We start from the raw sequence: 25,020 nt of genomic DNA on the forward strand, positions 1-25,020 counted from the left end.
CAAGCTAGCAAAAGTGTACTTGCTACACCTCAAACCATCTCTGATAATTATTCCTAGGTGTGCAGTTTTAAAAACGAATAAATAAATGAATATCATTCTTGAATCTCAAATAAGGACTGGATAATAGAGGGCATGCATATTTCTTTAGAGAGACTCACCAATGGGCTGCCGGGCCCCCAGCCTTTTCCTCAAGCACCCTCTGCCTCTTGGAGATACTGAGGCTTTACCCCTCCTCCCCTTAGACGGCTTTGAAGAGAAGAGGATGACACACAGCCAGCCACAGCATTCGCTTTGCATGTTCCCTGGCTAATTTCCCCTTCCAGTTCCGTTCCACTTGACAATCGTTCAAAAAATAGTTTAGAGGAACCCTTTCATTTTCCGCTTCCTTTGCCTTCACCTCATCAGTTTTAAACTCCCATTAGCAGCCCAAGTGTGTGCAACCATCCACAACTGAGAGACATGACATCTCAATGAATATACAGTAGATCTCATAATATGTCATCAGGGCCCCACAGTCTCCCCACCAGGTCTTGAAAAAGCATCTTTAATTGTGTGCATCATTTAAGTCTCTCTGATGATGTATTATTAAATTCTTCATTTCAGTGAACAAGCAAACATTTTAAAGCAACACGGTATTCAGTGTTTCATAATAGGTTTTACAAAGATTTCTATTTTTTCATTGTTCAGTTAATATATTCCTCCTGGGAGGTGGTCCTCCCACTCCAGCCAATAAATAAGGAGCTCTCTATTAAAGCAAACTATGTTTTAGTATTTTGTTACCTGACAATTTTTTAAAAGATTTGTTTAGACAAAAAGCTTCATTAGTCATCATGTAAACGTTCATGCCGTTGTCAGCGGTGCAAACTCAGTGCTGGAAAAGACTTGCTGTCAGAAGTATTTCCACTTCCTCAGCACAACAATCTCTTTAACATCTCAGAGGGGCAATTTCATGCCCTCTTCTCTCAATTGCTGGATCATCCTCAAAAGAGCTCCTCCCTCGAGAGGATGCCCTGGATGGTCATGCAGGCGCAGAAATGGTATAAATGTAGCCTTAACCCCAAGGTACCTTCTCCCGATTGCACCTGCAAAAATACCCTTAGGAAAGACAACAATATGCAGCAACGAAAATTTCCGGCTTCCCTGAAAATTAAAAAAGGAAATATGTCCTGTTGTGTGTTAGCATCTAATTGACCACTAATGCTTTAGAACAGATTCATCCTGAAGACGAGTTTGTTCAGAATCAGCTACTGACCAAGACAAAGTGGACTCGATTAATTTTGATAACTTATGTTCTCATTGCGTTGATGCATTTGCTCACAGAAGCTGAGCATCCATTCTCTTCAGTGCGACTGCATGGAACACTTTCTTTCATTGTCTTGAAACTCAAAGGTCACTCAGCGTCTCTGAATGGCACAGTTGGCTGGCCTTTTCAAGCATAAACAGTTAGGCATTTTCCAATACATGTTCAGTCCCTTTCATGCTTTTCTTCAACCCGAATTCACATATTTTCGGAAAAAATCCCCCAACACAAAAACGAAAAATGCAATCCTTCTGGGACCTTCAGCTACAAATTTGGCACAAACGTATTAGTGTAATAAATGAGGTACATGTTTAGTGGGTGTGAGCGTAATTAACAGAGCCATGACATTACAGCACTGTGGAGTTTAAGTGCAATTGAGATGAACAACACCATCCTGCACACTCGCTGCAGAGTCACTTAACAACGTCTGTTCCCAGTAGGAGAAGAGGACTGGATAGAAGGTGTAAAATATGGTCGCAGTAATGATTTCTGGCCAGACTCAAATTGGGGAAATAGAAGTTCACTATTCAGCAGCAGAAATGTCACGCGTGAAGAACTTGCACTAAATCAGCTCGGCTGCTTTACGACAATTGACAACAAATCAAAGCCTAGTTAGGAGCAGTGAGTCTTAAGGTTGAAGCATATCCAGCAGGAAAATAAAAAAATTGTCACTCCCGGACAAAAGATTGACATCACTCTTTGTCGACGAAATCATGCTTTTCTTCATCCCAGTTTGAGACATTTCTTGAGACATCATCCGGACAGAACTTTGTTCTCTTGTGGTCTCCTACAATTATTGCCCGATTGATTGGAAGTAAGGGCCTTCTCACAGAAGTGGTACGAAAAACTTTGAGAAAACATCGGCTAAGCCATATAAGGACACGCACACATGGGTAGTCATTCATTGAAAAAGGTAGCATGAATATTCTACATAGAGGAGTGCATCTCCCCAAAGATACCTTCAAAAGCTTCACAGCGTTTACAGATGAAGAGCACATCAGTCACTATAAGTCAGACTTGAGTTTCTTGTAAGGTAATAAAGGCCCTGGTCAGAAATAACTTTCTTCTTGTTCTTGCCACCACAAGGAACACAGGAACTACTTGAATGTAGAGGAGTCCATAAAGCTGTGAAGGGGAGCGGCACTCACAGCCCACAATAGCTGCATATGAACCCAAAAAAAGTGTTCCAAAAACAGAAAACTTTGAAAAACTGATAAATCTGTAATTTTTTGTGAGCGGGGCTTCAGTGTAGTAGAATAAAAGTGCTGGCTTCTTGCACAATCCAAGTAAATGTGAGTTTTTCTGAGGTAAACCTGCCAGAATACTGTATATCCATAAATTATTTTATGTCAGCAGTGTCAAAAATTTGTAAAGGTATAGATTATCTTTTGTTACTCTATTCATGTTCTATGGTATGTATACACGTATACATACACACGTACACGCACAAAGATACAGTTTTTAATGAAATGGCTAATGAAAAGCCTTGTCCGTGGTCTTAGCTATGTACCACAATGATGTTTAAAAGAAGTCAGAGTTGCTAATGGAAATCATTCATACGAAGCCTGATGTAACATACATTTCCATTTGTGTTACTTAAGCATAAAGGAAATGAGCTGGGACTTCAAGGGTAATTTCCTTTAATCCTCATTTAAGTGTAATTTCCCGACAACACCAGGCATTAAAAATATATTAGTATAACATTAAAATTAATCCAGTAGAACCAGTATTACCACCTCTCTACAGTTCCGTCGTCGTGGCATTACCAGGCAGACACGTACACCCGCTATTGTTTTTGCTATTGTCATTGAACTAGTGGCTGTGAGCATCCTGAAATGAAGATGCATAAGGAATTTATATCTAAAAACGCACATTATCAGATAAGTCTTCACACACTTATAAACACAAACTTCACCTTCTAAGGCTGTGACATTAATCAAAAACCCATTCAATTCTTTCCAGACATCTGGCCCGTTGCAGTAATTTGCACCAACTCTCTTAATATTACCAAAATATGATAATTTCTAGACGGTGTCATTGATATCAGCACAGCATGAGATACCTGGGTTTTAATATTTACCACAGGTTATCAGGCCTTTCCATGCTAAATTACAGCTTCTCAAAACCCTAGCTAACAACTGCTGGATTATTGTAAGATAAAGAACACAGGCTCCTGGTTTGAATTTTAAATAGCTAATTTTCTAGTATCATGTCTGTTTTGAAGAGAGGAATGTAAGCACCTCTCCGGCGGCTTTATGGGTTTATTCAAGTATTGTTTGCAACATCATCCAAAGTGGACATTTTATTCCATTCCAGATTCTACTGGAAAAATATGGAATTAGCATTTATTTTTATATCAACTACTAAAATCGACAATTATTGCAAGGTTTAGATATTTGCATCTCCCATGAGCAGCCCTCCCACAGTGTGGGCTGGAGCCTCGGGTGCCATGACTTTGATTTCAAGCATGCCCCTACTTTAATCCATGAGGGCATTCGTCTGTGAGTACTCCAGCTTTTCAAATGAGTCTCCAGGGGAGGGTTTTGATCTTTTGCCTGGCTGTATCTGCACCTGGGTTGCCTGATCTTCAGCAGGGTTGATGGCATTGGTCATCTACTGTTCTTAGGTGCTCGCTCATTGGCTCTTTGTTGCTTCATGTGGTGGTGTAGCCTTTAGATCTGTGGTTGCTCTGTCTGCTCATACACGAGTGTTTTGCTTTGTTTGTTACATTATTCATGTCATTTTTGATTGTCCTGCATGCACCGCTGCAGTTTTAAGGCATTTACGTCATGACACTATAAGCTTACCGTATTTTCACGACCATAAGGCGCACTGTATTAAAAGGTGCAGCCTCAGTTACGAGTGCTATTTCTGTATTTAAAACATACATAAGGCGCACCGTATCATTAGGCGCATGCTGAAACATACAGTAAAAAATGACAACGGAAGTAAAACAGTGAGTTTCGACACATTTATTGAACAAAATATTTATTCTTCTGCCACAAAAACCATCAAAGTTTTCATCTTCTGTATCTGAATTAAACAGCTGCACTATTTCAATGTCCAACATCCCGAATTCCTCTTCTTAATCATCTGAATCGGACTCACCAACCGGTTCCGCTTCAGCGATGATTTTGTGAAAGCTTTTTACAATACATGAAGACGGTATCATAGCCCATGAGTCTGCAATCCACCCACATATGGTGGCATAACTTGCCCGCCACTGCCTCATGTGGCTGGGCGCGGTTATCTTGTCGCGGCAGTAGGTGCGGAAGATGGCCACCCTCTCCTAGTAATCCGCTGGCAGCCGCTGTGCAACAGTTGTCCTTGCGCGTATGGAGAGATGCCGCCTCCTCATAAAGCGAAAACACTAAGATTGCTCGATTGCCATTTTCAGAAGCATATTCGATGGCCTGTAGTTTAAAGTAAGCCTCATACGCGTCTCGCTTGACCGGCACCATTTTAGGGGGTCCTTACGCGTAGGTGTGCCGCTAATCGATGGGCGGAGCGTTTACCGTAGTGCACCCACCAAAGGCACACAGCAGATTTTGGAACTCAGTCCACACACAAGGCGCACCATATTATAAGGCGCACCGCCAATTTTTGAGAAAATCTCAGTGTTTTAGGTGCGCCTTGTAGTCGTGAAAATACGGTAGTTATTGGATAGTTTTTTTTTAATACTGAAAAACCTTCTGGGTGGTGGTAGCTCAGTCTCCTGGGGGCTGTGAAGGGGAGTGTTCACATTACATGAAGGGTGTTCTAGTAGTAGTTGAAGGTTCCAGGACACCTTCAGAGCACTGCCGAGGTACCCATGAGGAAGGTGCCAATCCCACAAATGCTCACATAGGGCTCTGTAATGAACTGGCGACCCATCCAGGGGTGTGACCCAAAAGAATGAGAAGAACCTTCTAGTATGGTGAACTGAAACTGCAGTGGTATATGACATTATAAGTTTAGCTATTGGATAGGATAGGTTCATTATAGAAATGTGTTTGGAAGAGTAAAAGAACGGGGCTTTATGCTTTTCAAAATGCTATTTATGCCATGAGGAGGTTGGCAGTAATGTGCAGTGATGCACAAAAACACATCAGAGTGGAGAAGCAGCTCTCCTAAGAAGCTCTTTACCATCACTATGATGGTTTGAGACAAAACCCTCATGCTGAACACACATCTATGAAAAAAAAGTCATTTTCATTTTTGCTCAAACAGTTCTAAAAATAAGGCCTCCCTCATCAGTAATCACAGCCTAATGCAACATTGCACATTTTCCAGCAAAATACTTGGCATACTTTGCTAAAATAGAGTGCTGCATTTGTAACTTCTCTTTTTTTCTCTTCCTCCTTTGTCATTAATTTTAATATCTCAGTACTCGGGCTATTCCTCTACACATGTTTGAATTATTGAATTATAGTTTTTGGTAGGAAGCAGAGTCATTTGCGATATATCACAATGAACTCAATTATGCCCTATAGGCATAATGTGGAACTGTGGGAATGAAGCAGCACAACAACAACAACCACCCACTGAAGACATTGTTTTTGGTTACATTTTTGTTTTGCACTCAGAGACGTCTTTGCATGTAATGTCACCGCAACAGCAAGTGGTGTATCATGGAAATGGTGCTTTGAATCTTACCACATAAATAATGCATTTGGTTTAGATGCTTGAAAGAAAAACATACTTTGGTAGGTACATAAACAGTGGCAAAAAAGCTGTGCTATAAACTGTCCTGTAATTCAAACTGTGGGTCCTAAAGTAAGTATTAATATAAAAAAAATCACAAGCAGATTGTGGGGAAGTTACATGTATGGATATTTAAAAGGGAATCAAGACTGATGCCTGGGTACACTAACCTCCTCTCTAAATGAATGATCCTGCCTCCGTTAGGAACATATAGGCTTTGCAGTTGTTGCCAAATGTTGCAAAACCTGTTTGGAGAGAATAAAGGGACTTGTCCTTGCCTGATGCTCAAAAGGTACACGAGCCGTCTGCCTCTGCAGTAAAAAACCAAGCCCAAGCGCAGCTACAGGGTTTGAATTTATTTACTAATTTAATATTTGTCCTTCAGCACAATATTGAAAATGTTTCTCTGGAACATGAATACTTTGGTGCCAATTATGACTAATTAACTATGAGGCATAATGTTATGGTGCCTTGCGTGGTATTGCATTAACTCGCCCTTCTTTTGCTGCCAAAGCCACCCCAACCTGTCGACTCCTACATGGAATGGACTTTGTCCAGCAGAGTTGCTGTTTGGACTGAGATCTAGGGAATGTGCAGGCGATGTAAACCTCAAAGTCATTGTGTTGCTACTGAAACTATTCCTGAAGCATTTTTTGATTCGTTGCTGGCCGTTTTCTGTGGCTGCTATTGCGATGAAAGGAGGCCACAGCCATTAGGGAATATCCTTTCTATGAAAGGTTGCACATGGTTAACAATGAGATCGAAGTAACACCCACACTCACCTTCATACAAACATTGCCGAAAGCCGTGGTGTCCAGAACCAGCCCTCGAGGGCCACAGTCCAGGTGAGTTTTCTCACCAAATAAAGTGGGCTCCCAGGTGAAAGTGTTGTCTACCTCGTAGGACACAGCTGCATTGCATCCTTTTAGGACTGGGTCTAGACACCCTGGGCTTAAAGCATCATGCTCCCTCTGTTAAGTTGCCCTCTTCCCATAATGCATCATGGTCCCGTGTGTTCCCAGGTAAGCAGTGCAACTGCTCATCCAAATAATAAAAAGTAAAATGTGAGTCGTCAGACAAGACCACCTTTGTTTCATTGGTCAGTGCTCCTGTTGCAATCCTCATGTGCCCATCGTTGCTAGCGTGTAGCTAGCTAGTGCAGGCCCAACTAAACTAAGTAGTTGGTACAAGGCACAAGTACAAGGCAACATCCAGCAAGATTCCCTGATGAAGAGACAATCAGTGTTATTCACTCTATCTCCCAGTGGTCAATCAATCAATCAATTAATCAATCAATCAATCGCTAAACCAATCAATCACTCAATCAGTCTTTATTTATAGCATCTTTTACAATCAAAATTGTTTCTAGTCGCTTTACAAAATTCCATGGCCTAACCCCCAACAAGCAACAGTGGCAAGGAAAAACTCCCCTTTAACATGAAGAAACCTTATGCAGGAGAGGAGAGGAGAGAACAGGCATAGATCATAGAAAATACATACAGAAATACATTATATTAAGTAAAGTAGGCTGCTGTGTCTGACAGGTGTTTATTGTTGTATTGTTTAAAGGACAATGCTGGATTGATTAAGATGACCTTTGCAAAGCTGTTTCTCTAGTCCTTAACACTGCTGATCCACTGTTTATTCACTATCCAGTAAAAAAATACTTTAACCTCTCCTTTAAAGACTCCCCGTACAAACGCACCCAATCAGAATTTTAACACTGTGCCGTGTGTGCTGCCAGGCAGGAGTCGAGCAGCAGCTTGACTGAATTATTAACAAGGTAAACTTAGTATCTACAATGCAAAGGTGAAAAATAGAGCTAGAGCAGGTGGGCTCAACACGTCAATTGCGATCTACCAGTCGATTGCCAAGATACTATTGGTAGATCGCATAACATTAAAACATAGACCTCAGCCTATCATCCATCCTGTCACTTGATTGATCTCCAGGGCAGCCAGTCAGATAGCTCGCATGCTGAAAAAGTGTGAGCACCCCTGACCAAGAGCTTAAAAAATACTTGATCGGTGCACTGTAAAACATGAAGAACATTATTTTTGTCCCAAAGTTCTTGGTGGTTGGTAATTAAATGTCACATTGGGGCTCTCTGTCCGAATCTGCTCATCGTCTCTAGATAATGTCACAATCAGATCCGAGTTGCCCTGTAGTGCGCTACAGAAGATTGTGTGTGACAGAAAACATTCCCGGTCAAGTGCACCACTTCCAAGTACACACCAGCTTCAGGCTGGATCCGAGCACCGCACATGACTGAGGATGTATTCTGCATGCTGTCGTTTTAGACCATAACTGGCGGCATCATTAAAACTCATTTTTGACGCTAATGTCCGCCAGGTCCTGTGGATGCTTCCTACAACATCCCGGTTTATTTTGAGAGACCAGTGAGATAGTGCTTCCATTTATCTGTGAGTTCCGGAGATGACAGCAAAATCATCCGTTTAATAGCCACACTGATTGGGACATTAGTGTTGTCAGTTCCCTCACCTCCTGGTGATTTCCACAGGAGTTCTGTGTTGCAGTTTGTGCCTTACAACACTGTCACTAGGAGTCACAGCGAAGCGCTAATTGCACAACTGTTCCCTCCAGCGAGCATCAGTGACTGCCCCTTGGAACTCGAGGCAAAATGGAAAAAGAGTCATCCTGCAGCTCTTTGGCAGTTTGTCAGGATCATGTCCCTTGATTTAAAAGAAGTCACATTCAGTTTCAGCAAGATCTAAATAGAGAACTTGTTGAAACAAAGGGCCGACCCAACCTTTGCATGCTGCTGTCCGAAGACATTAGAAAATGTATGTGTTACTTTGTTACTGGCATTACTTCTGCATGGCAGGGTTCCATCTAAAATTAAGCAGATGAATAATTTAAACTGCTCTAAGCTGGAAAACAAAGCCTGATTTGAGTAAACTGTCCTTCGGCCTGACAAGTCTGAACCGCTGGAAGCCTTGTAGCCGTAATACAAATTACAAATTGGCTTGTATTGGCTGGTATGTCGTAGGGAAGTTAAACAGTGCTGGAAGCAATTAAAAGAACAAAGTGTCCCCCTTTCAATACTTAGGAAACTTAAATTAAATTGAAGTAACTCATTTTTGGATATCTCAGTTCCAGGGATCAGGCCATATTCATCCAGATTCGGAAACCTGGGATCAACCATTTTACTCTTTCAGTTTCAGAAAACTACAGTATTGACACATTCATTTTGGAACACTGGCATGAATATCACATTCCAGCAAGCATAGCGGCAAAGTCTTCAGTTAATTTAGAAGAAACTTCCCTCTTAGTTATGTTGGTAGCAACATGAATCATTTAAGCCTTAAATATTGTACATGTGGGAAGGTCCTTCTGATTAAGAACATTTGAATTGGACTGTAATAAGGAGATTGTGTGTAAAATGCATTAATGCAATCTGACAGTATAGATCTGTCACTCCGGCCTCCTTAGGCTGAAACAGGAGCATAATGAATCCCAACCACTGATTCCTTTCTTTGCCATTCAAAATGCAGCATGTTAGAAATGAAACCTGTCTTTTCTAGAAATTTGACAGCTGCTCAATGTCTTTCACTTAAGGTTTGAAACTGAGGCCAGTTCTAAAGCAGGCTAAATCCTTAGGGTTCTCTGCTGTTTATAGAGTTTAGCACCTTTGACTGATTGACCATGGATAGAAGAAAACCGTATCCGTGTCCTATCTAATTATTTGTGGCACAGCGATCTGCTGCACTGATTCTAAAGCCTAATTAACGGTTACATGCTTAAAATGGGTCTTTATTTCCTCCACATTTGTACTAAGAAGTAACAGAAGCCTGCTTTTTCTTTGTAATCCTTGGAGCCATTACTGTACCAAGACTGATAGTTAATGTGTGGGTCAGGGTTGCAAATGCAAACCCCTACTTATAATTGTGTGAAAATGCCAATCCAGGATATTATTTGTTGTTGCACAGCAACATTTGTAAATGTGCACGGGAGTGGAAATATGTGAGGAGAGGGAATCAGCAAATGTGCACATCAGACAGTAAGATCACTCTAAGATCACCAGCTGAAGGGTCAGATTATTGTGCAGTAAAAGCTCAAAATTACAGACAAGTAGCCTGTGCTGTGTCAGGCTGACTGTCAGGCTGTAAATGGGACTCTGCCAGAAGTTTGCCGCTGCAGCCCCCGAAACCGTCTCCAAATGTGAGAAAAGAATTTATCTTTGCCACTTTTTGGCAATTGCACTCAAAGAGTTAAGCAAATGGTGGCTTTAGAAAAAAAAAAACACTCCCTTTTTAAAATTCCAAGCACAAAGACAAGAAAGAGAGGAGAGAGGGAAGCCAACACCGAGACCACTGTGCCGCCAGTGGCCTCGTAGCCATGGCGTCGAAGGGTTAATAACTAGGGTCAAAAAGTGAGTGCCACGAATTGACTTTAATTCGGAATTTAATTATTTGAGCAGTGATCACTAAAATTGCATAAAGTGACCCTAGAGTCCAGACGGGGATTCAAAGGATTAAGAAAACCCACAAAACAGCAACACAGAAAAATCACATCTATGAGCTGAAACCATTTCCAAAGTGTCTGTTTCCATCGCTGCATAAATTAACTGCAGCCAGACACACTCCGCACTGTAATATATTGGGAAAATGGAGAAGCAGGTTGGGCTGGCAAATTAAACGGGAGACAGCATCTTAGCCGCGTTTGTTTTGGTATTCTCAAATATCATCAATTCCAAATGAATATCTATCCGACTGAGTGTGACAGACATCTGTGATGTGCCTGTGCAGACGCTTTGGTGTGACAGCTTTTCTGAGCACAACTGGCGCCACATAATTGTACTGTCGTTGTCAATTCAAGCACATTCGTTGAGTTTTGATTAGCAGATGAGTCAATATCGGGTCTCGTGCCACAATAAAATCATTCTTTGATCTTCATCGCTGACAGGATTGTTAATTGAGGCCATAGAAATGTCTGCGTAAGGATGCATTAGCCACAGTGGAGATGTCACAATGTTGGCATCCGGTTTGGGCTACGTAATTGAGTTGGTTTATTTTTTCTCTAATAAGGGACACATTTATTTTCTGGTGTTTTTACTAATTGACTTTAAAAGAATGTCAGTGTTAATCACATCCTGACCTGATACAATAGCACTTGCTCCTCGCTGGCTCTTTACAGCGACATAGTTCAGCCTGACGACCACTTTTTTGTTCCCAGCTGTCACGATTGCCTTTGTGCAGCCAGTCTGAATTATGAATGAATCCAGAACATTTAGCCGACTATTTTCTAAGCCATTTTTGTCACGACGCTTCTTCCAGCACAGAGCAAAAAGGAGGGGGGTCATATCTGAAACTATCCAGAGATGAGAGTTCATGGCACATTGGAAAGCCAACGGTGCTTGTCAATAAATAAACCCCAGTAGTGTTGAATTATGACAAAACAATGTTTGGCAGGATAAATCTTGGTTGACAGATTTGTATTTTACCTCTAATAAAATTAGACTATACCAATATCCACCCAAACAATGTAATCCATCATCCGTAAAGTTTTTATCTCGCTCATTAGATTTTGTCCACTTTAATCTTCTGGTGGCCATAACACTGTCCATTAGAAATAATGGAATAATAAAACTGTTTATAACAATTCTGTCAAAGGTAATCATGTTAAAATGTATCAAGAGAGACAGAAGATGAATTTCAATAAGTAGGAAAGATTTGGATTTCCATATAAAGATGTTTGCTGAGTCAGTCAGATAAATATAAAACCCAAGCAATGGCTCACAACGCTGGCTTGTATTTGATCACAAATTAAATGGGCTTTTTTCCACGTTCTTCATGCCTGTGAAATGATGATGAATTGAACTCATTAGAGGACCAATAATACACCTGAACTCCAATTTCCTTCCCTCAATAAGATATTAGCACTATTTCATACAGGTCATTACAGACTTCAATAGTTTTGTTTCTTATTTACAGTTAAATGCTTACAAGTTTTGTTGGGGATTGTTGGACAGGATGGAGCTGTTATTAATCACAGCATATTGTTGTCTTTGCCTGTTAGCTGAGATAGCCTCAAGGCCAGTAATTCATGCTTTCAAATTATTTTATTCCTCCAAACGAAGAGATGTGAAGGAGGACTGCAGGAGTTTTGGGAAATGTCCTGGCCTGTGATGAGAAGCCTCTCCAGGCAGCTGGCAATCAAGAAGAAAAGATCTCCCCTGTGATGATGCGTTTCCAACTGGCTCCCAGAGAAATTCCAGAGAAGAGAACTCTCCATCACAGTTATTGGACTGTGCACGGGATATTAATGACGATCCCCGCGCTCAGGTTTATATGTCAGGTTTCTAGTAGTGAGGAAGAACTCGATAATGTCCAGATCCAAAAAGTCCGCTATTCTCACCAATATCAGCACAGAATTCACTATCAAAGACAGTGGATGCTTTGACGCTAAATATGAAGAGTCCACATGAAATCCATTACCTGGGTCTTAGTAAGTGCTGGAAAAAATATAGTCCATTTAGTCACAACAGTCACAACAACTGCAGAACCTTTATGAGGCACTTAGAGAAGGAGGAGGCTCGTTTCAGCCTTGCCAGATGCGCAGCAGCTGCTGCTAGCCTTTCAAACGGGGGAGGCTGGGAGTCTCGGCCAGCAATATTAATGATTGAACGAACTAAGAAAATTATATTAAAGTCGAGCACAGAAATGTTGAAATTATGTTAAACTGACACACGGAAATACGACGAGTGTTTTTTTGGGGTTTTTTTTACGATGGAAATCGTCAAGCAACTGCCAGGTAACTACTGAGAAATGGGTCCAAATGTCTTTCGACTTGACTGGCAAAACCCGGGAGATCCCAGTGCTGGCGGCGTAGATCTCGGGATAGCTGCAAATCAAAAGCGAATCCACCTTTCGATTGATCAAGCCGGACTTGCCTGTGCACTGCTGTTTTTATAAAAATGCAAAATGGTGGCATTCATCAAAAAAAAAAAAAAAAAAGGGTCCCTGCAGCGCCATTGAAGTGAATGGATGCTCGGCTTTTATGGGCTAACGTATTGACGCTGCGCAAATGTAGGAGAAGTTAACAAAAATTAATTAAATTGAAGTGACCTTCGGACAAGTAGCTGAGCAAACTCGTCATTTGTAGTCGATGGAATTTTAACAGTACATAGCTGACTATTTCATTTTTTGGAAGCGTTAAAATATCACACTAGAATCTTAAGGTGTGCACTTTATTTGCAAGGAATAGATTTATTTTCAATCATCTTACAGAACATTTAAAGAAAAACTCAACACATCATGAGCCATAGATTTGATGTGTTGTATGTGTTTATTTACTGTCGGCAGAATCTTTCAAAGCCATAATGGCTGACAGCACCAGAGCGCTAGTCTTATTCCCAGTAAGAGGTTGAAACAGTCCCTCTAACTTGGGGCTGGATGCCACCAGTGTAACTGGCCGTGAGGCCTCGGCTGGTGATGCTCACCAAAATAAAAAACCAAACATACAATTATCATATCTGGCATCACTGGCCACTGGTTGATCAATGTGTGGGGGCAGGTTAGTGCTCCCAACCACTGTAGGGCAAGTGAAGGGAAACTAAGATCTTTAATGAACTACTGTTTATCCCCTCGAATTCAGAATTATCACTTGAATATTGCATATTATCTGATTTTCCAAGTACCGGTAAAGTGCTGGGATCGCCAAAGAGAAAAGGAATGTGGTTTACAACCGTCTACTAATGCTCACACTGCCGTGATCAAGGCAGAGGCTTGAAGAGGGAGCGATATGAGGGCGAAAGTTGCATTATCGCGGAACGATCCTTAATATCCTGTTGTCTGAACACCCCTGCTGCTCTGCGTTCTTCCAGTTGAACCGATTTCGGAATCCATTGCTGACAAGATAATCAGACCATCGCGCTGAGATGAATTGAGACCTGCCCCCCAAAAAAACAACAACAACAACAATGACAAAAAACCCTAAATCTAGCATGTGATTTACTTGTCAAGGCAATATCAGCACTTTCAAATACAGCAGGACTCCGTTGCCTAGCAACCCAACTTTTAGGAAGGCTAGAGTACACAAAACAATTCATCCTGCTCTTTATGATAAAGGAGCAGGATACAGTTTGAGGTCTGCCACCTTCGCAGAACACATTAAACAAAGGATCCCACACCTGATGCGGCACATGGGTAATAAATCAAATTAAATAATGGATCCTAACAAGGGTGAGAAATGATTTCTTTCTTGTTTCCAGGTAGGTGTTTGGGGTTTTTTCCAGGCATATTAAACTGGATTTATTTGTCCCTATGTGATCTATACAGTACACAGAGCGAGACTGTTAATGTGGTCATCCATCAGCTGCATAAATCACCATCATAACTCACAGGCTCATGACAGAGACGCGTGCGTACGTGCACTTGCATTAATGCGCAACCACCGTCTGCTCCCCGCTGCAGTCCAACGGATGTTTGAGCACTGCCTGTTGTCCTCGTTAGAAATGATCTCGGTTTAAGCACTTTCCTCCAGAATTATGATCGCTTCAGCGTTTATTTGCTGCCTCAAAACAAAAATTCATTTACTTTAGAATCGTTGCAGGATGAATCCATTCAAAGGATGTCAAAGAGATCTCCATAATCAGGAGGTGGCTGCTGCTCCATCTGATTGCGGAGAGATTCTAAGATGTTGTCAACCTCACAGCAAACACGAGAGCCTCATCGAATCTCTCTGATTTATCAGCAACCTCAAGATGTGAAAATTTGCCTGGTTGAAGGCAAAAATGTTGCACTTCAGAGTGTCAAGCAGCTGCTCTGGGTGTTGATGGCTTTTAAAGTAGTGATGTGCAAAAATGAGGATAAGCAGTTCAGAATACACAAAATATAACCCACCAGATTAGCCTTGAGTTAGATGGTCTTTGAAAGGAGGAATTAGAGGATTAGGATAATTGAATTTTACAGTGATGCATGTATTCCATCATCAGATCCTGCATTAATAACTAAGCTGTTAAAAGAAGGGAAATAAGAGGCTGTTTGGGACCTCAATATGACTTCAATCAACAGGGAAACGTCAAACTGTACGCCTCCTGTCTCTGCTGAAGATGATTTCTTATCTGAAACCAGAGTCCAGCTCTATATCCTATCCTATTGAAGTGGATGCATGAACACAGACGTCTGTGTTAGAGGAAGCAGTGCACACAATTCCTTCATTTATCTTGCTGACTTTGCTCCTTTTCCAAACAAAAGATGCACATTCAGTCAATTTGTCATTGTCTGCTGCTCTTTTTGTGTGGAGGAAAAGAGGGAATAATATTTTTTTTTAAAAACAGCCACTTCCCTCAATGTACAGTCAGCGGGGTGGGGGTTCGGAACGAGGTAATTGGAGTCTGAGTAGGGGAATCATTTTGTGGTCCCTTTGCGAGTGTCTGGCACCTGTTGCTGTTGTTCCCAGGTGTCCTGACCAATCGGTGTGTACGGTAGTTATGTTACGTTTGCTAATAAGCAGCCTGATTTAACGCATCAGAGGATTCAGAGGGCGGGAGCTAAAGAGGAAGGCAGTGTTGGTCGACCTGCAATCATGAAAAGAACAGAATGGTCAGCTCTGGAATCAGGGTTGCTCATTTTGGGGATTTGATTACAGCTATCATTGTTGGATACATGCAGTCATTTGCAAAACTGCGTAACCAAACAACTGGGGCCGCACTCCAGATTATTGTTTAGAGAAGGCTTTTTAGCAGGAGATTGAGGAACGTGGAGGGAATCACATTATTGCCTGAATGACTTCGCTGTATCCCATCTATTATCTGTCAACTGCTGTTTATTTTAATCAGCATCTACTGGCAACTGGCCCAGCAGTTACTAGGTAAAAATCAGGAATAGGCCCTCAAGGGGTCACCAGGCCTTTTATTCACATCCTCACCTGCTTCAATTCCGACTACATTCATCCCAGCAAACAAAACTTGCACAGGAAAGAGCATCTATACATTTATGTGAATAATTTGAAGATTGGGTATATATATTCCCATTTTCATCTTAAATTGCAACGTTTCTGTCTCCAGGCCAGTTGCTGTCACACATTGACTCATATGGAGGTTGATTTAAATTTAGCCAGAGCCTTGGAGCTAGGATACATATTAGCATTTTTCTGCTTTGCACTGGTATATGTCTGAATTTATTTGTGCCCCCCCCCCCCCCCCCCCCCATCCATGTGGGTTTGTGTTCTACAGTATATGCAACTAAAAATCAGTTCAAAATAAATTTTTAAATCATCTTATTGATGTTGTGCATTTGAATGCTAACAGGAAAAACAATTTTTATGTATTGGAGTATCATAAATCACCAAAACCTATTCAGATTTCCCACCTTGTCACTGATTTCAGATCATACTCAATACTCTATTGCCACTGACCTCATTTATAGCTTAGAAAATGCTTTGCTTGTATCATAGCTAGAACTTCCTGTCAACAAGCAGATACAGTGATATTAAAATGTGAACCCCACCTGTTACCCGGCATCTGGACATCTGCTGGTGGTCTCACGCAGCAGATGAGCACATTAAGACGGTTCTGCACACTAAGTATAACAGTAATAAAGACACTGGCATTTTCAATACAGCACTCAGGCCAGTCTCTAAAACACACAACATCTTTAATGTGAATTGTAATCGACATTTCTTGCTAAAGACAACAGTTTGGTCACCTGTGTCGCAGGTCAGGTAGATCTTTTAATGAGCCCTAAAAACAGGAAACTTTTAGTTTGAACACGTTAGAATTTTTAAACAATTGCTCAGGAAAAACACTTTTAGCTGAGATAATAAAGTATCTGTACAACAGAGTGTTATTTAAAATCCTGTGTTCCTACAGCAGTCAGACTCTCTAGGTACATAAATGCTGTGATGTGTTAGAAATTCATAATACCAGAGCATCGTACCTACAGAAAAACATGTTTTTAGAGTATATTTTGGTTGTATTTGACATTGTATGAACGATATTAGATCAAACAGGTATTGATTGGACAAATTCTGACATTACAAACATTGATCTGAGTTCAGAGGCTGTTTTCCTCTGCTGGTGTTCTTGCTTTCTGCAACATTAACCCAGCTTTGTCTCCTGAGAGCTGCTTGCATGGCTAACATGACTACTGACAGTAAGAGAGAATTGGAAACAATCCTGTGATTTAGCAATTTTCACACTGACACTGCACTGCTTTAGTCTCTCTGCTCCACGCGGTTAATGAGAGGCACCTACTTTACACTTCTTTCTGTGTCAAATTAGGCCATTATTCTGAAAAATGTATTTGTAAATGTGTGAAACAATCTGCAAATGTGTGTTTTTACGATCCGAGCGTGGGTAGTGCCCTCCATAAACAAATACACACAGATCCGCACGCACACACACACAAGAAAAAACCTATTTTCAGAATCCAAGAGTGCAGACAATCGGTAAATTGGTAAAACAGCAAGGAGCCAGATCTGAAAATATACTTTTCTTTCTCCAAAAGACAATTTATTTTCACAATTTATTGGTTTTAAATATTGTTGTTAAATGTTCTCCAACAAAGGAAGGGGGGGGGGGGGGGGGGGGGGGTGTCTTTTCATCGTGTTACTGAAATATACAGATGGTGGCTCTGAGCACAACAAATATTAGACAAAGTCCAAAAGTTCATCCCTACTTTTATCTTTGTTTCTGCAACTCAAAGCAGAAGTTTTCCTTTGAATTGACAATACAGTAGATGTGACCAGTTTCTTTTCCAACTTACCCCAAAAATGCCACGGCTGAATTGCATGTATCTAGTGTACGCATTAGCATTTCCTCTTTTTTGTCACTAATATGTCAGGATTTCTGCCTTCTTAGATCAATAAATAAATAAATGAAGCACAACATCTACTTTTGATGAAAATAAAGGACTGACCTACAACATTTAACTCTGTAGTAGGGGGTCATTTTGAGGAAAGAGGGACACAATTAGGGAGCAAGTGCTAGAGACGATCAATTGTTTCCACTGCTTTTATTTTGAAAGGTCACACTGAAAACAATGATGTTTTTTTTTCACATTGATGCTTTTGCCTGAAAGCTTAATATCAACAGTGTCCACGAAGGTTCACATTCATCTAGGTTATAGTTATACTTAATGGGTCAAGACACAAACACCATCAGTAACACAACGGAAAACAAGATTAAATGCAGGCAGCGCAACATGGAGTTCATTAATTATGGTTTTATTACCCCACCCACAAATAGACAGCTCCCAATGGGCCTGTTCTCTGAGCATTTTTTTTACCCCACAAGGCAATGAAACACTTGCATTTAAAGGAGTGCATTACTAAAATACACCCTGATGGACTCTAAGGATGCTAGATACTTCCAAGCCCTTAAGGAGTAGCAACCAAAGACAAAGCAAATGGACGGGCTGGTACCTTCCTATAGAAGTGCTCCGCTAATTGGATGATCCGATTTTCTCTTTACTGTTCACTACTGGAAGTTCACTCAAAATCCAAGTTTAATACTAAAATGTTCAGGGATTCATTTGAGTTGTTTACCTTCGATTATTAGTCTTGGGATAAGACTTTTTTTCTGTTATCCTGAAACTTTTTGAACTTTCAAGTATATTTATTTATTCACCCACTTTTTTAGCTGTTGTTATTGAAACTGTGGATCCAGATGACATCAGGCAGGTGAGGAGCTCTGACTTAATGGGCTCCCGACTGTTTGTGCAAAGAAGTTTTTTTGTTTTTTTAAATCCTACAAATCTTTGGCTACCTGGCGCTGGTAATTACAGCAGAGTGTGTTCAGCCTCCAGAAGTGATAAGATGTTTGCAGGACTTTTATTAAACACAGCAAAGGCCATGCTGCACCCAGAGCTTCCTGCTTCCAATTACTCCCCCGTTACTGTGTGTGACTAAAAAAAAAAGAAATCTAGTTTATTCTTCATCACAGGGTATGAGCCTAGGGACTGTGAACACATACTGCCCCCTGGACAGAGGTAATTGTAGATGAGATGAAGGTTATAACGAGTTCACACTTTAAAAATATGTGATAGCAAGAACCGGCTGGGTTTTTTTTTAATGATGATCAGCAGGAGATTGAGTCAGGCAAAGCTAATACATATTGCTATTATATGGTCGAAGGCAGGGATTTGTCCATCTTTGGTCCTGGTTTCTTTATGCCTGAACAGCCCGGCGCCCCCTGCAGCACATGAAAGGAAAGACCCCAAACTGTGAAGCCTTTGTCGGCGGCTTTGATGGTGGAGCCTTCGCAATAAATAAATAAATAAAAACAAGTCATTGTTCGGTTCATGTTCTGAAAGGCTTCGTCTGCTGTCCCCAACAGACACGCGAGTAAAGCCTCCTGCCACTTGTGCGTTTGTCCGGAAAGTCAGCACAGCCATTTACCAGCAAAATTTTAATATTTGCAATTCAGAGTTGAAGGTACAATGGTCTTCAAACATCAGCAGGGAGCACAGAAAATTATTCTTTCAGCAGAAAAACACGTAAATGGTGGAGCCGATGTTCAGAGGATGCCTTGGAAGAACAAATATTACTGGCAATATGCAGAAAAATAGCAAGAATATCAAAACACATGGTCACATTTCAATTTTAATGTGAATGTTTTGTTCTACTCTGTTGCATTGCTGATGACTTGTAATTCGATTGGATTGTATAAATCTATATTAAAATCAAAACTGCCTTAAGTAACCCAGATCCCTGAATAAGGACCATTTTAACAGGAAGAAACCTTGAGCGGACCCTTGTACTGATGGCTGTCTGGATAAAAGTGGAGGTGATGGATGGGGGGCTGGGTGTGTGTGTGTGTGTGTGTGGGGGGGGGGGGGGTGTAGATGCAGATCAAAAGCTAAGCAGGTCAGCGCACAATGGGATTATGTGATTAAAACCTTTATGTTAGGGTGAAATATAGCCTTATATTTTCTCCCCAATATAGTCCCTCAAAGTAATTATAGCAGTTATTATTGTTGCTATTATTATTTTTGCTTGGGGAATTAAAAAATGGTGCCATTAGGCTGCAGTCCCAAGAAAGCCTAAATCCTAAATTAATTATGGCTATAAGTTTGACACTAAATTTATATAAATTTTATTTATGCAAGGAATCTCTCATGTATTGCAAAGTGCGAAGGAATGCATTAGCAGGAAGTGGAGGTATTTACCTGAAGCTATACGTACACACTGACCTTCTCTCCTAAAATGACATCGACGCCTTGGCGTGAGCTCTGTATTTTTAATTCTCTTGCTTGGGTCTGATTAAAACTTCATTTATAGTCCCTTCACCTTCTCTGAACTGATCGGTCGGATCCCAGACAAGGACTGAACTGAACCGCTCGTCACTTTAGAGCCCTCAGGTCAAATATTTCCCAATTTACACAGAAAATATACATTGTTTGGAGTCTTTCACAAAAATATCACTAAGAAATGTCACATAAAACAGCTGTCTTGGGTATGCTGGTGTCATGTGGTAACTAATGGGATGCTTTCAATTCCTATTTTATCCTGCCAGAAAATCCTGTTTCTTAAACACACAAAAAACTCTAATCAAATCATCTTTATTTATATAGCATCTGTTTCAATCTAAACTGTCTCTAGACCCTTTACAGAATCCCAGGGCCTAACCCTCAACAAGCAAGAGTTTCAGGAAAAACTCCCCTTTAACAGGAAGAAACCTTGAGCAGAACCAGGCTCATATGGGAAGACCCTCCTGCTGATGGCTGTAGAAGAGAGAATAGACACACACATTGATCTACATTCATTACAAAAAGCTTCAATACTAGAGATGAGTGTTTCAGTGGGGTCGGAGGTCAGCAGGTCAGTGCACAACTATGAGGTTGGTGATACCTGCAGATGCGTACGGAGAGAGAGAGAACCCTAACCCCAATCAGAAGAAATAGAAGTGACATGTCAGGAACTGTTTGGTCGCCATTGCAACATGAAAGACGAGCTGCTACAAACAACATAACCTCCATGCATTTACAGAGAAGGTGCAACTCACACCGAGCAGTGGCGACAGGTTCGCATCCTTAACATTTGTAGTTTCATTTCCACACAAGCTAAATTGATACTAGGTTAAAATAAGGATTATGATTAATGAAGCAGGTTAAGGAGAACCTAGTAAAGAACATAAACTGGGCCCGGCATCCTCTATCCTGGAGAATGGCTTGGGACAGGGATCTGGTTGGTGGGTTAGTCACAGGAGGAAGGATGTTGTTCTGGAGTTTAAGTTTTTTCTCAGCCAAGTGTGCACAGCCACCATGGCTGACAATTAGAAAATACATTCACTTTTTCCATAGAAACAATTAAGTTAATGTGTTCATTAACCCTGCTGTGAACATGAATATGCTGATTACAAATGGCAAGCCAATCTTATAATTACACTGATTGTCTCAACTCTGGGTAGAGTTGTTGCTTATATAAATTAGTTCAAAAAACGTCTGTCTGACATCAGTGGTCATGCAATTCCTAAACAGAAGCTGTTCCCACTGGAACAAGTTAATGGAGGTTTTTCAAACATTAGGCTGGCACAGGCTGGGCCTTATTGAACCCCCAGAAAAAGCACTTATTCACAAGGTTTTCGAAGTCTGGAGTATTCCTGAAGAGCCTCAGGCATGAATGGTCCCTGGATAAACGCCTTTTGGTCTGCAGTTACTTTTAAATTCAGTGATTGCTTTTGTATGTTTATTGAATATTTGAATAATAATTAAGGCTAGTAATTGAATAAAATGTTTAATCAGATTATTCACAGGGCTGGATTAATGTAGATTAACCATGATTAATACCCATTCAATATTAATTGTGATTAATTTTGTTGGGCATATAGACTTTCTACAGACAGCAATACACACACATACTGTATATACTTACTGTGTTTAAAGTACAAAAAGCATATGCTTTGATACACATCTGTCTTTGACAAATTAAACTTTCGGTGTTTTCTTTTTGTGATCCGCTCCACAATTGCGGCAGCCAGTTTGTCAGAGGTAGACTTACTGAAGCCAAAACATTCCCTGAGGGTTTTGTCGCAAGCTGATAGTATTTGGAGAGAGCGTCCCAACACTTTTTGCTTCACCCTGATGCGGTAGCCTATTGTAAGACAGCTATTCTTTGGTAAAATATAAAGTGCTTTCGATTGATGTTTTTTTTTTTTTTTTTCTTTGCTTTTTAAACTTGCCATCCAGAGGGCTGATGTGTTGCTTTTTGTCCACTCGGATCAATCTCAACCACCAGTGCAGCAATTGCATTGTCGGTAATAAACAATGATCATAAATGGAATTTGCCACATTGGGGCATTTGTTAGAAAGAGTATTTCTATTTAAGCGTTGCATGCTCATCTTCTGCTACTACACACAGTTGCCACTAGGGATGAGAAAATGACATGTGTCCTGGTGACCTGTTTGGGGGCCGTTCCTGATTCTAGCGTGCTAATATGGAGAAGATGAATTTGTGTGACAAAACCTGTTGCTGCGTTTCCGTAGTTACTGTATAAAGGGTTATTATCGTAGCATAAGCATGTGACACAAGCTGAACAAAAAAAAACAGATAATCCATTAAAACTGTCATTTATCCCACATTATATGGAGCACCACAATGGATGAAATGTCTCTAAGTGTGTGCATCTGCCTGTTGAGTGGGCTAAGAGAGAGTGTGTGCCTTGTCTCGCATCATTGTGCAGGTCTCTGCAGCACATACAGAGCGCTCGTTGGGAGCTGCTCCCTTTGTTGTGCTCCATTGAAATTGTCTGAGGTGCAACAATTTGTGCAGCTGCCTTCACCCACATCCACCTGCGAGGCAGATAAAGACTTGAGTGAAGGCTTATCAGCCTGTTTGATTCTAAAATGACTGTGGCATTCCAGCCTGGCCCTCCTTGCTGAAATGTGCTTCCTGCTGACAACAATCACATCTTGGACAGCAAAAAGTTCAGTTTGAGTTTTCTTTTCGTTAAAAATTGCTTAGTATGAATTACACTACTTGTAAATCAATGAACATTTGCAGTTACACATATTGAGGAAGATCTTTTAAAGGGTAAGTGGTAGAGCAGAAGATTTATATTTTGGATTTCCAGACAGGGAGCACCTAGTGCACGTCAGTTCAACACTTGCGGTTCATACATGAGAGTTGGATGTCAAATATAATCTATTCTGATTTGTACAATCCTGACATGCTCGAGTTGCCTGGTGCAAACCAACTGCAACTGATTATTCACTTGTCATGACTTCACATTTACTGGTTTTCCTGATTTATTTTTAAAGAAACACTATAAGCTTAATATATTTTGTAGCCCGTCTGGGAAACATCAAATATCTTTACTTCACTGAGTGTTAAAAATATTTTTACCTTCTTACCAAGCAAGTCAGTGGAAAAGATAACTTCAACAATACCTTGTCTAGTTTCTGCTTCCTTAGTTTTGGGACGTGAGACTTTTCTCTTTGCAGTTTCTATTTTATTAATCATAATAATGATAGTAATACATAAAGAGTAGGTCTGAATTAAAGCAAAGACATTAAATTTAAAGTCTATAAATGGATCAGAGATTTGTAGTAACCAAAACAGAAAACTGGACATATCTTTGCCCCTCCTCAGACGTAATGTCATCCCTTCTCCAGTTCTAGAAATGTTCAATGTTTGTAGAAGCTAGTTAGCGGAGATCTAAAAAGAGGATTTAGACGCATTCTTTTGGATGCTGAAGTTTTGGATGCGCTTATTTTGGCTGTAACTAACATATTAAATGTTTGCTTTATTTTAGCATGAGTGTGCTATTTGCATGAGATTGAATCAATCGTGTAATCACTCCCCTTTATTTGCTTGATACCTTGGGCTGCGATCTAACACCAGGGCATTGACAGGTCATAGTCCAGCTGTTTTAACACATTTCTCGTCTCTTTGCAGAACGAATATACATGCCCACGTCCCTTACCGGGTGCCTGGCTGGGAGATTTGCCTACTATCCACTAACCCTAAACCAGAACTGTTTTGGACAGTAGAGATGATATTCAATCACCTTCAAGGATGTATTTAAAACTCCAGATAAACATGAAAGAAGAAAAACAGTATTATTTTTTTCCTTTTTTCCTCTAGATTTTATTTTGTTTTCCCTGACTGGCTTGCATTTTTTTTACACATCACTTTTGGTCTATCTTTCTTCGTCACTACACACCGGCGTATACGTTTGTGGGAATCCAACCTCAGAAGGAAACTCACGGTGTTGACTGCACTGAGCAGCATTGAAAGCGTAAACAATGGGCCATGATGAAAGGGCGGTAAAAGAGGCTCAACTAAGACAGGTGTGCATAATGTAATGTAGGAGTACATTGTTTTATTCCACCAAAAGGCATTGCCTTGTCATTTTTCAGTCCTTTCTCCGAAGACTACTCAAAGGCTAGGATGCTGTACACGTGCCTCACTGGAGCAGATGATTACGAGAGTGGTCAGTGAGCTTCAGTGCCTGTTTGTAAAAAAAAATCAGGTGGATTTCCAAACAGCAGTTGGAACGTTGAATTATTTCACTATTTGCCAGTGGAAAGCAAGCCATCAATTTTGACTCTGTTGGTGAAGTTCATGTGTGCTAGGTTTTTTTTCCCTTTCTTTTTTCACATTTGTGTGTAACTACAATCAAAATGTAAAGTTTGAAGTCTCTTACAGAAGGACTTGATGATGAAATGTAATTACTTATCCTTAGTGTTATCCTCAATAAATATGTCTTTCTGCCATTTTGATACCAAATAACAAATGAGCCTTACGGTTGGCTTCAGTCCCTTCAGTCAGAACGTTTACACGGCATCAGAATAAATTATTCTGTTGTCTCATTCCACCTTAAACCCGGGGTTTTTAAACACAAGAAAGCAATTTGTTCGGTCAAAATTGGCATTGAATCAAAGTTGTGAAGGACACATCTAGATACCTCTTGAATGTGTCCACCATTTAGGTGAAACAAGATACAGACAATAAACAGTCGCATTTTTTGAGCTGTAAAAGAGGCTCACTTGTATATTTGGCCAACTCACCATCAACATCGAAGCGACAGGATCCTGCACCTCACCCTAGAAAGGGATAAGGATAGAAGATGG

The 25,020-nt window shown here is 40.6% G+C and overlaps 1 protein-coding gene across 2 annotated transcripts in view; it reads left to right on the forward strand.

The window, feature by feature from the left end:
* The window catches only part of lrrtm4l1 (leucine rich repeat transmembrane neuronal 4 like 1), a 47,378-nt gene extending 22,707 nt beyond the window's left edge, over window positions 1–24,671 (forward strand). For both annotated transcript variants that reach the window (XR_003888686.1, XM_029837199.1), the window contains exon 3: window positions 23,843–24,671. Coding sequence is in view for 1 of the 2 variants with exons in the window: in XM_029837199.1 (XP_029693059.1) it covers window positions 23,843–23,908 (66 nt within the window). In the remaining variant the exon portion in view is untranslated. The remainder of the gene's footprint in view (window positions 1–23,842) is intronic.
* Window positions 24,672–25,020: the final 349 nt, after the last annotated feature.

This window comes from Takifugu rubripes, chromosome 6 (assembly GCF_901000725.2).
Source record: "Takifugu rubripes chromosome 6, fTakRub1.2, whole genome shotgun sequence".
Taxonomy (NCBI): Eukaryota; Metazoa; Chordata; class Actinopteri; order Tetraodontiformes; family Tetraodontidae; genus Takifugu; species Takifugu rubripes.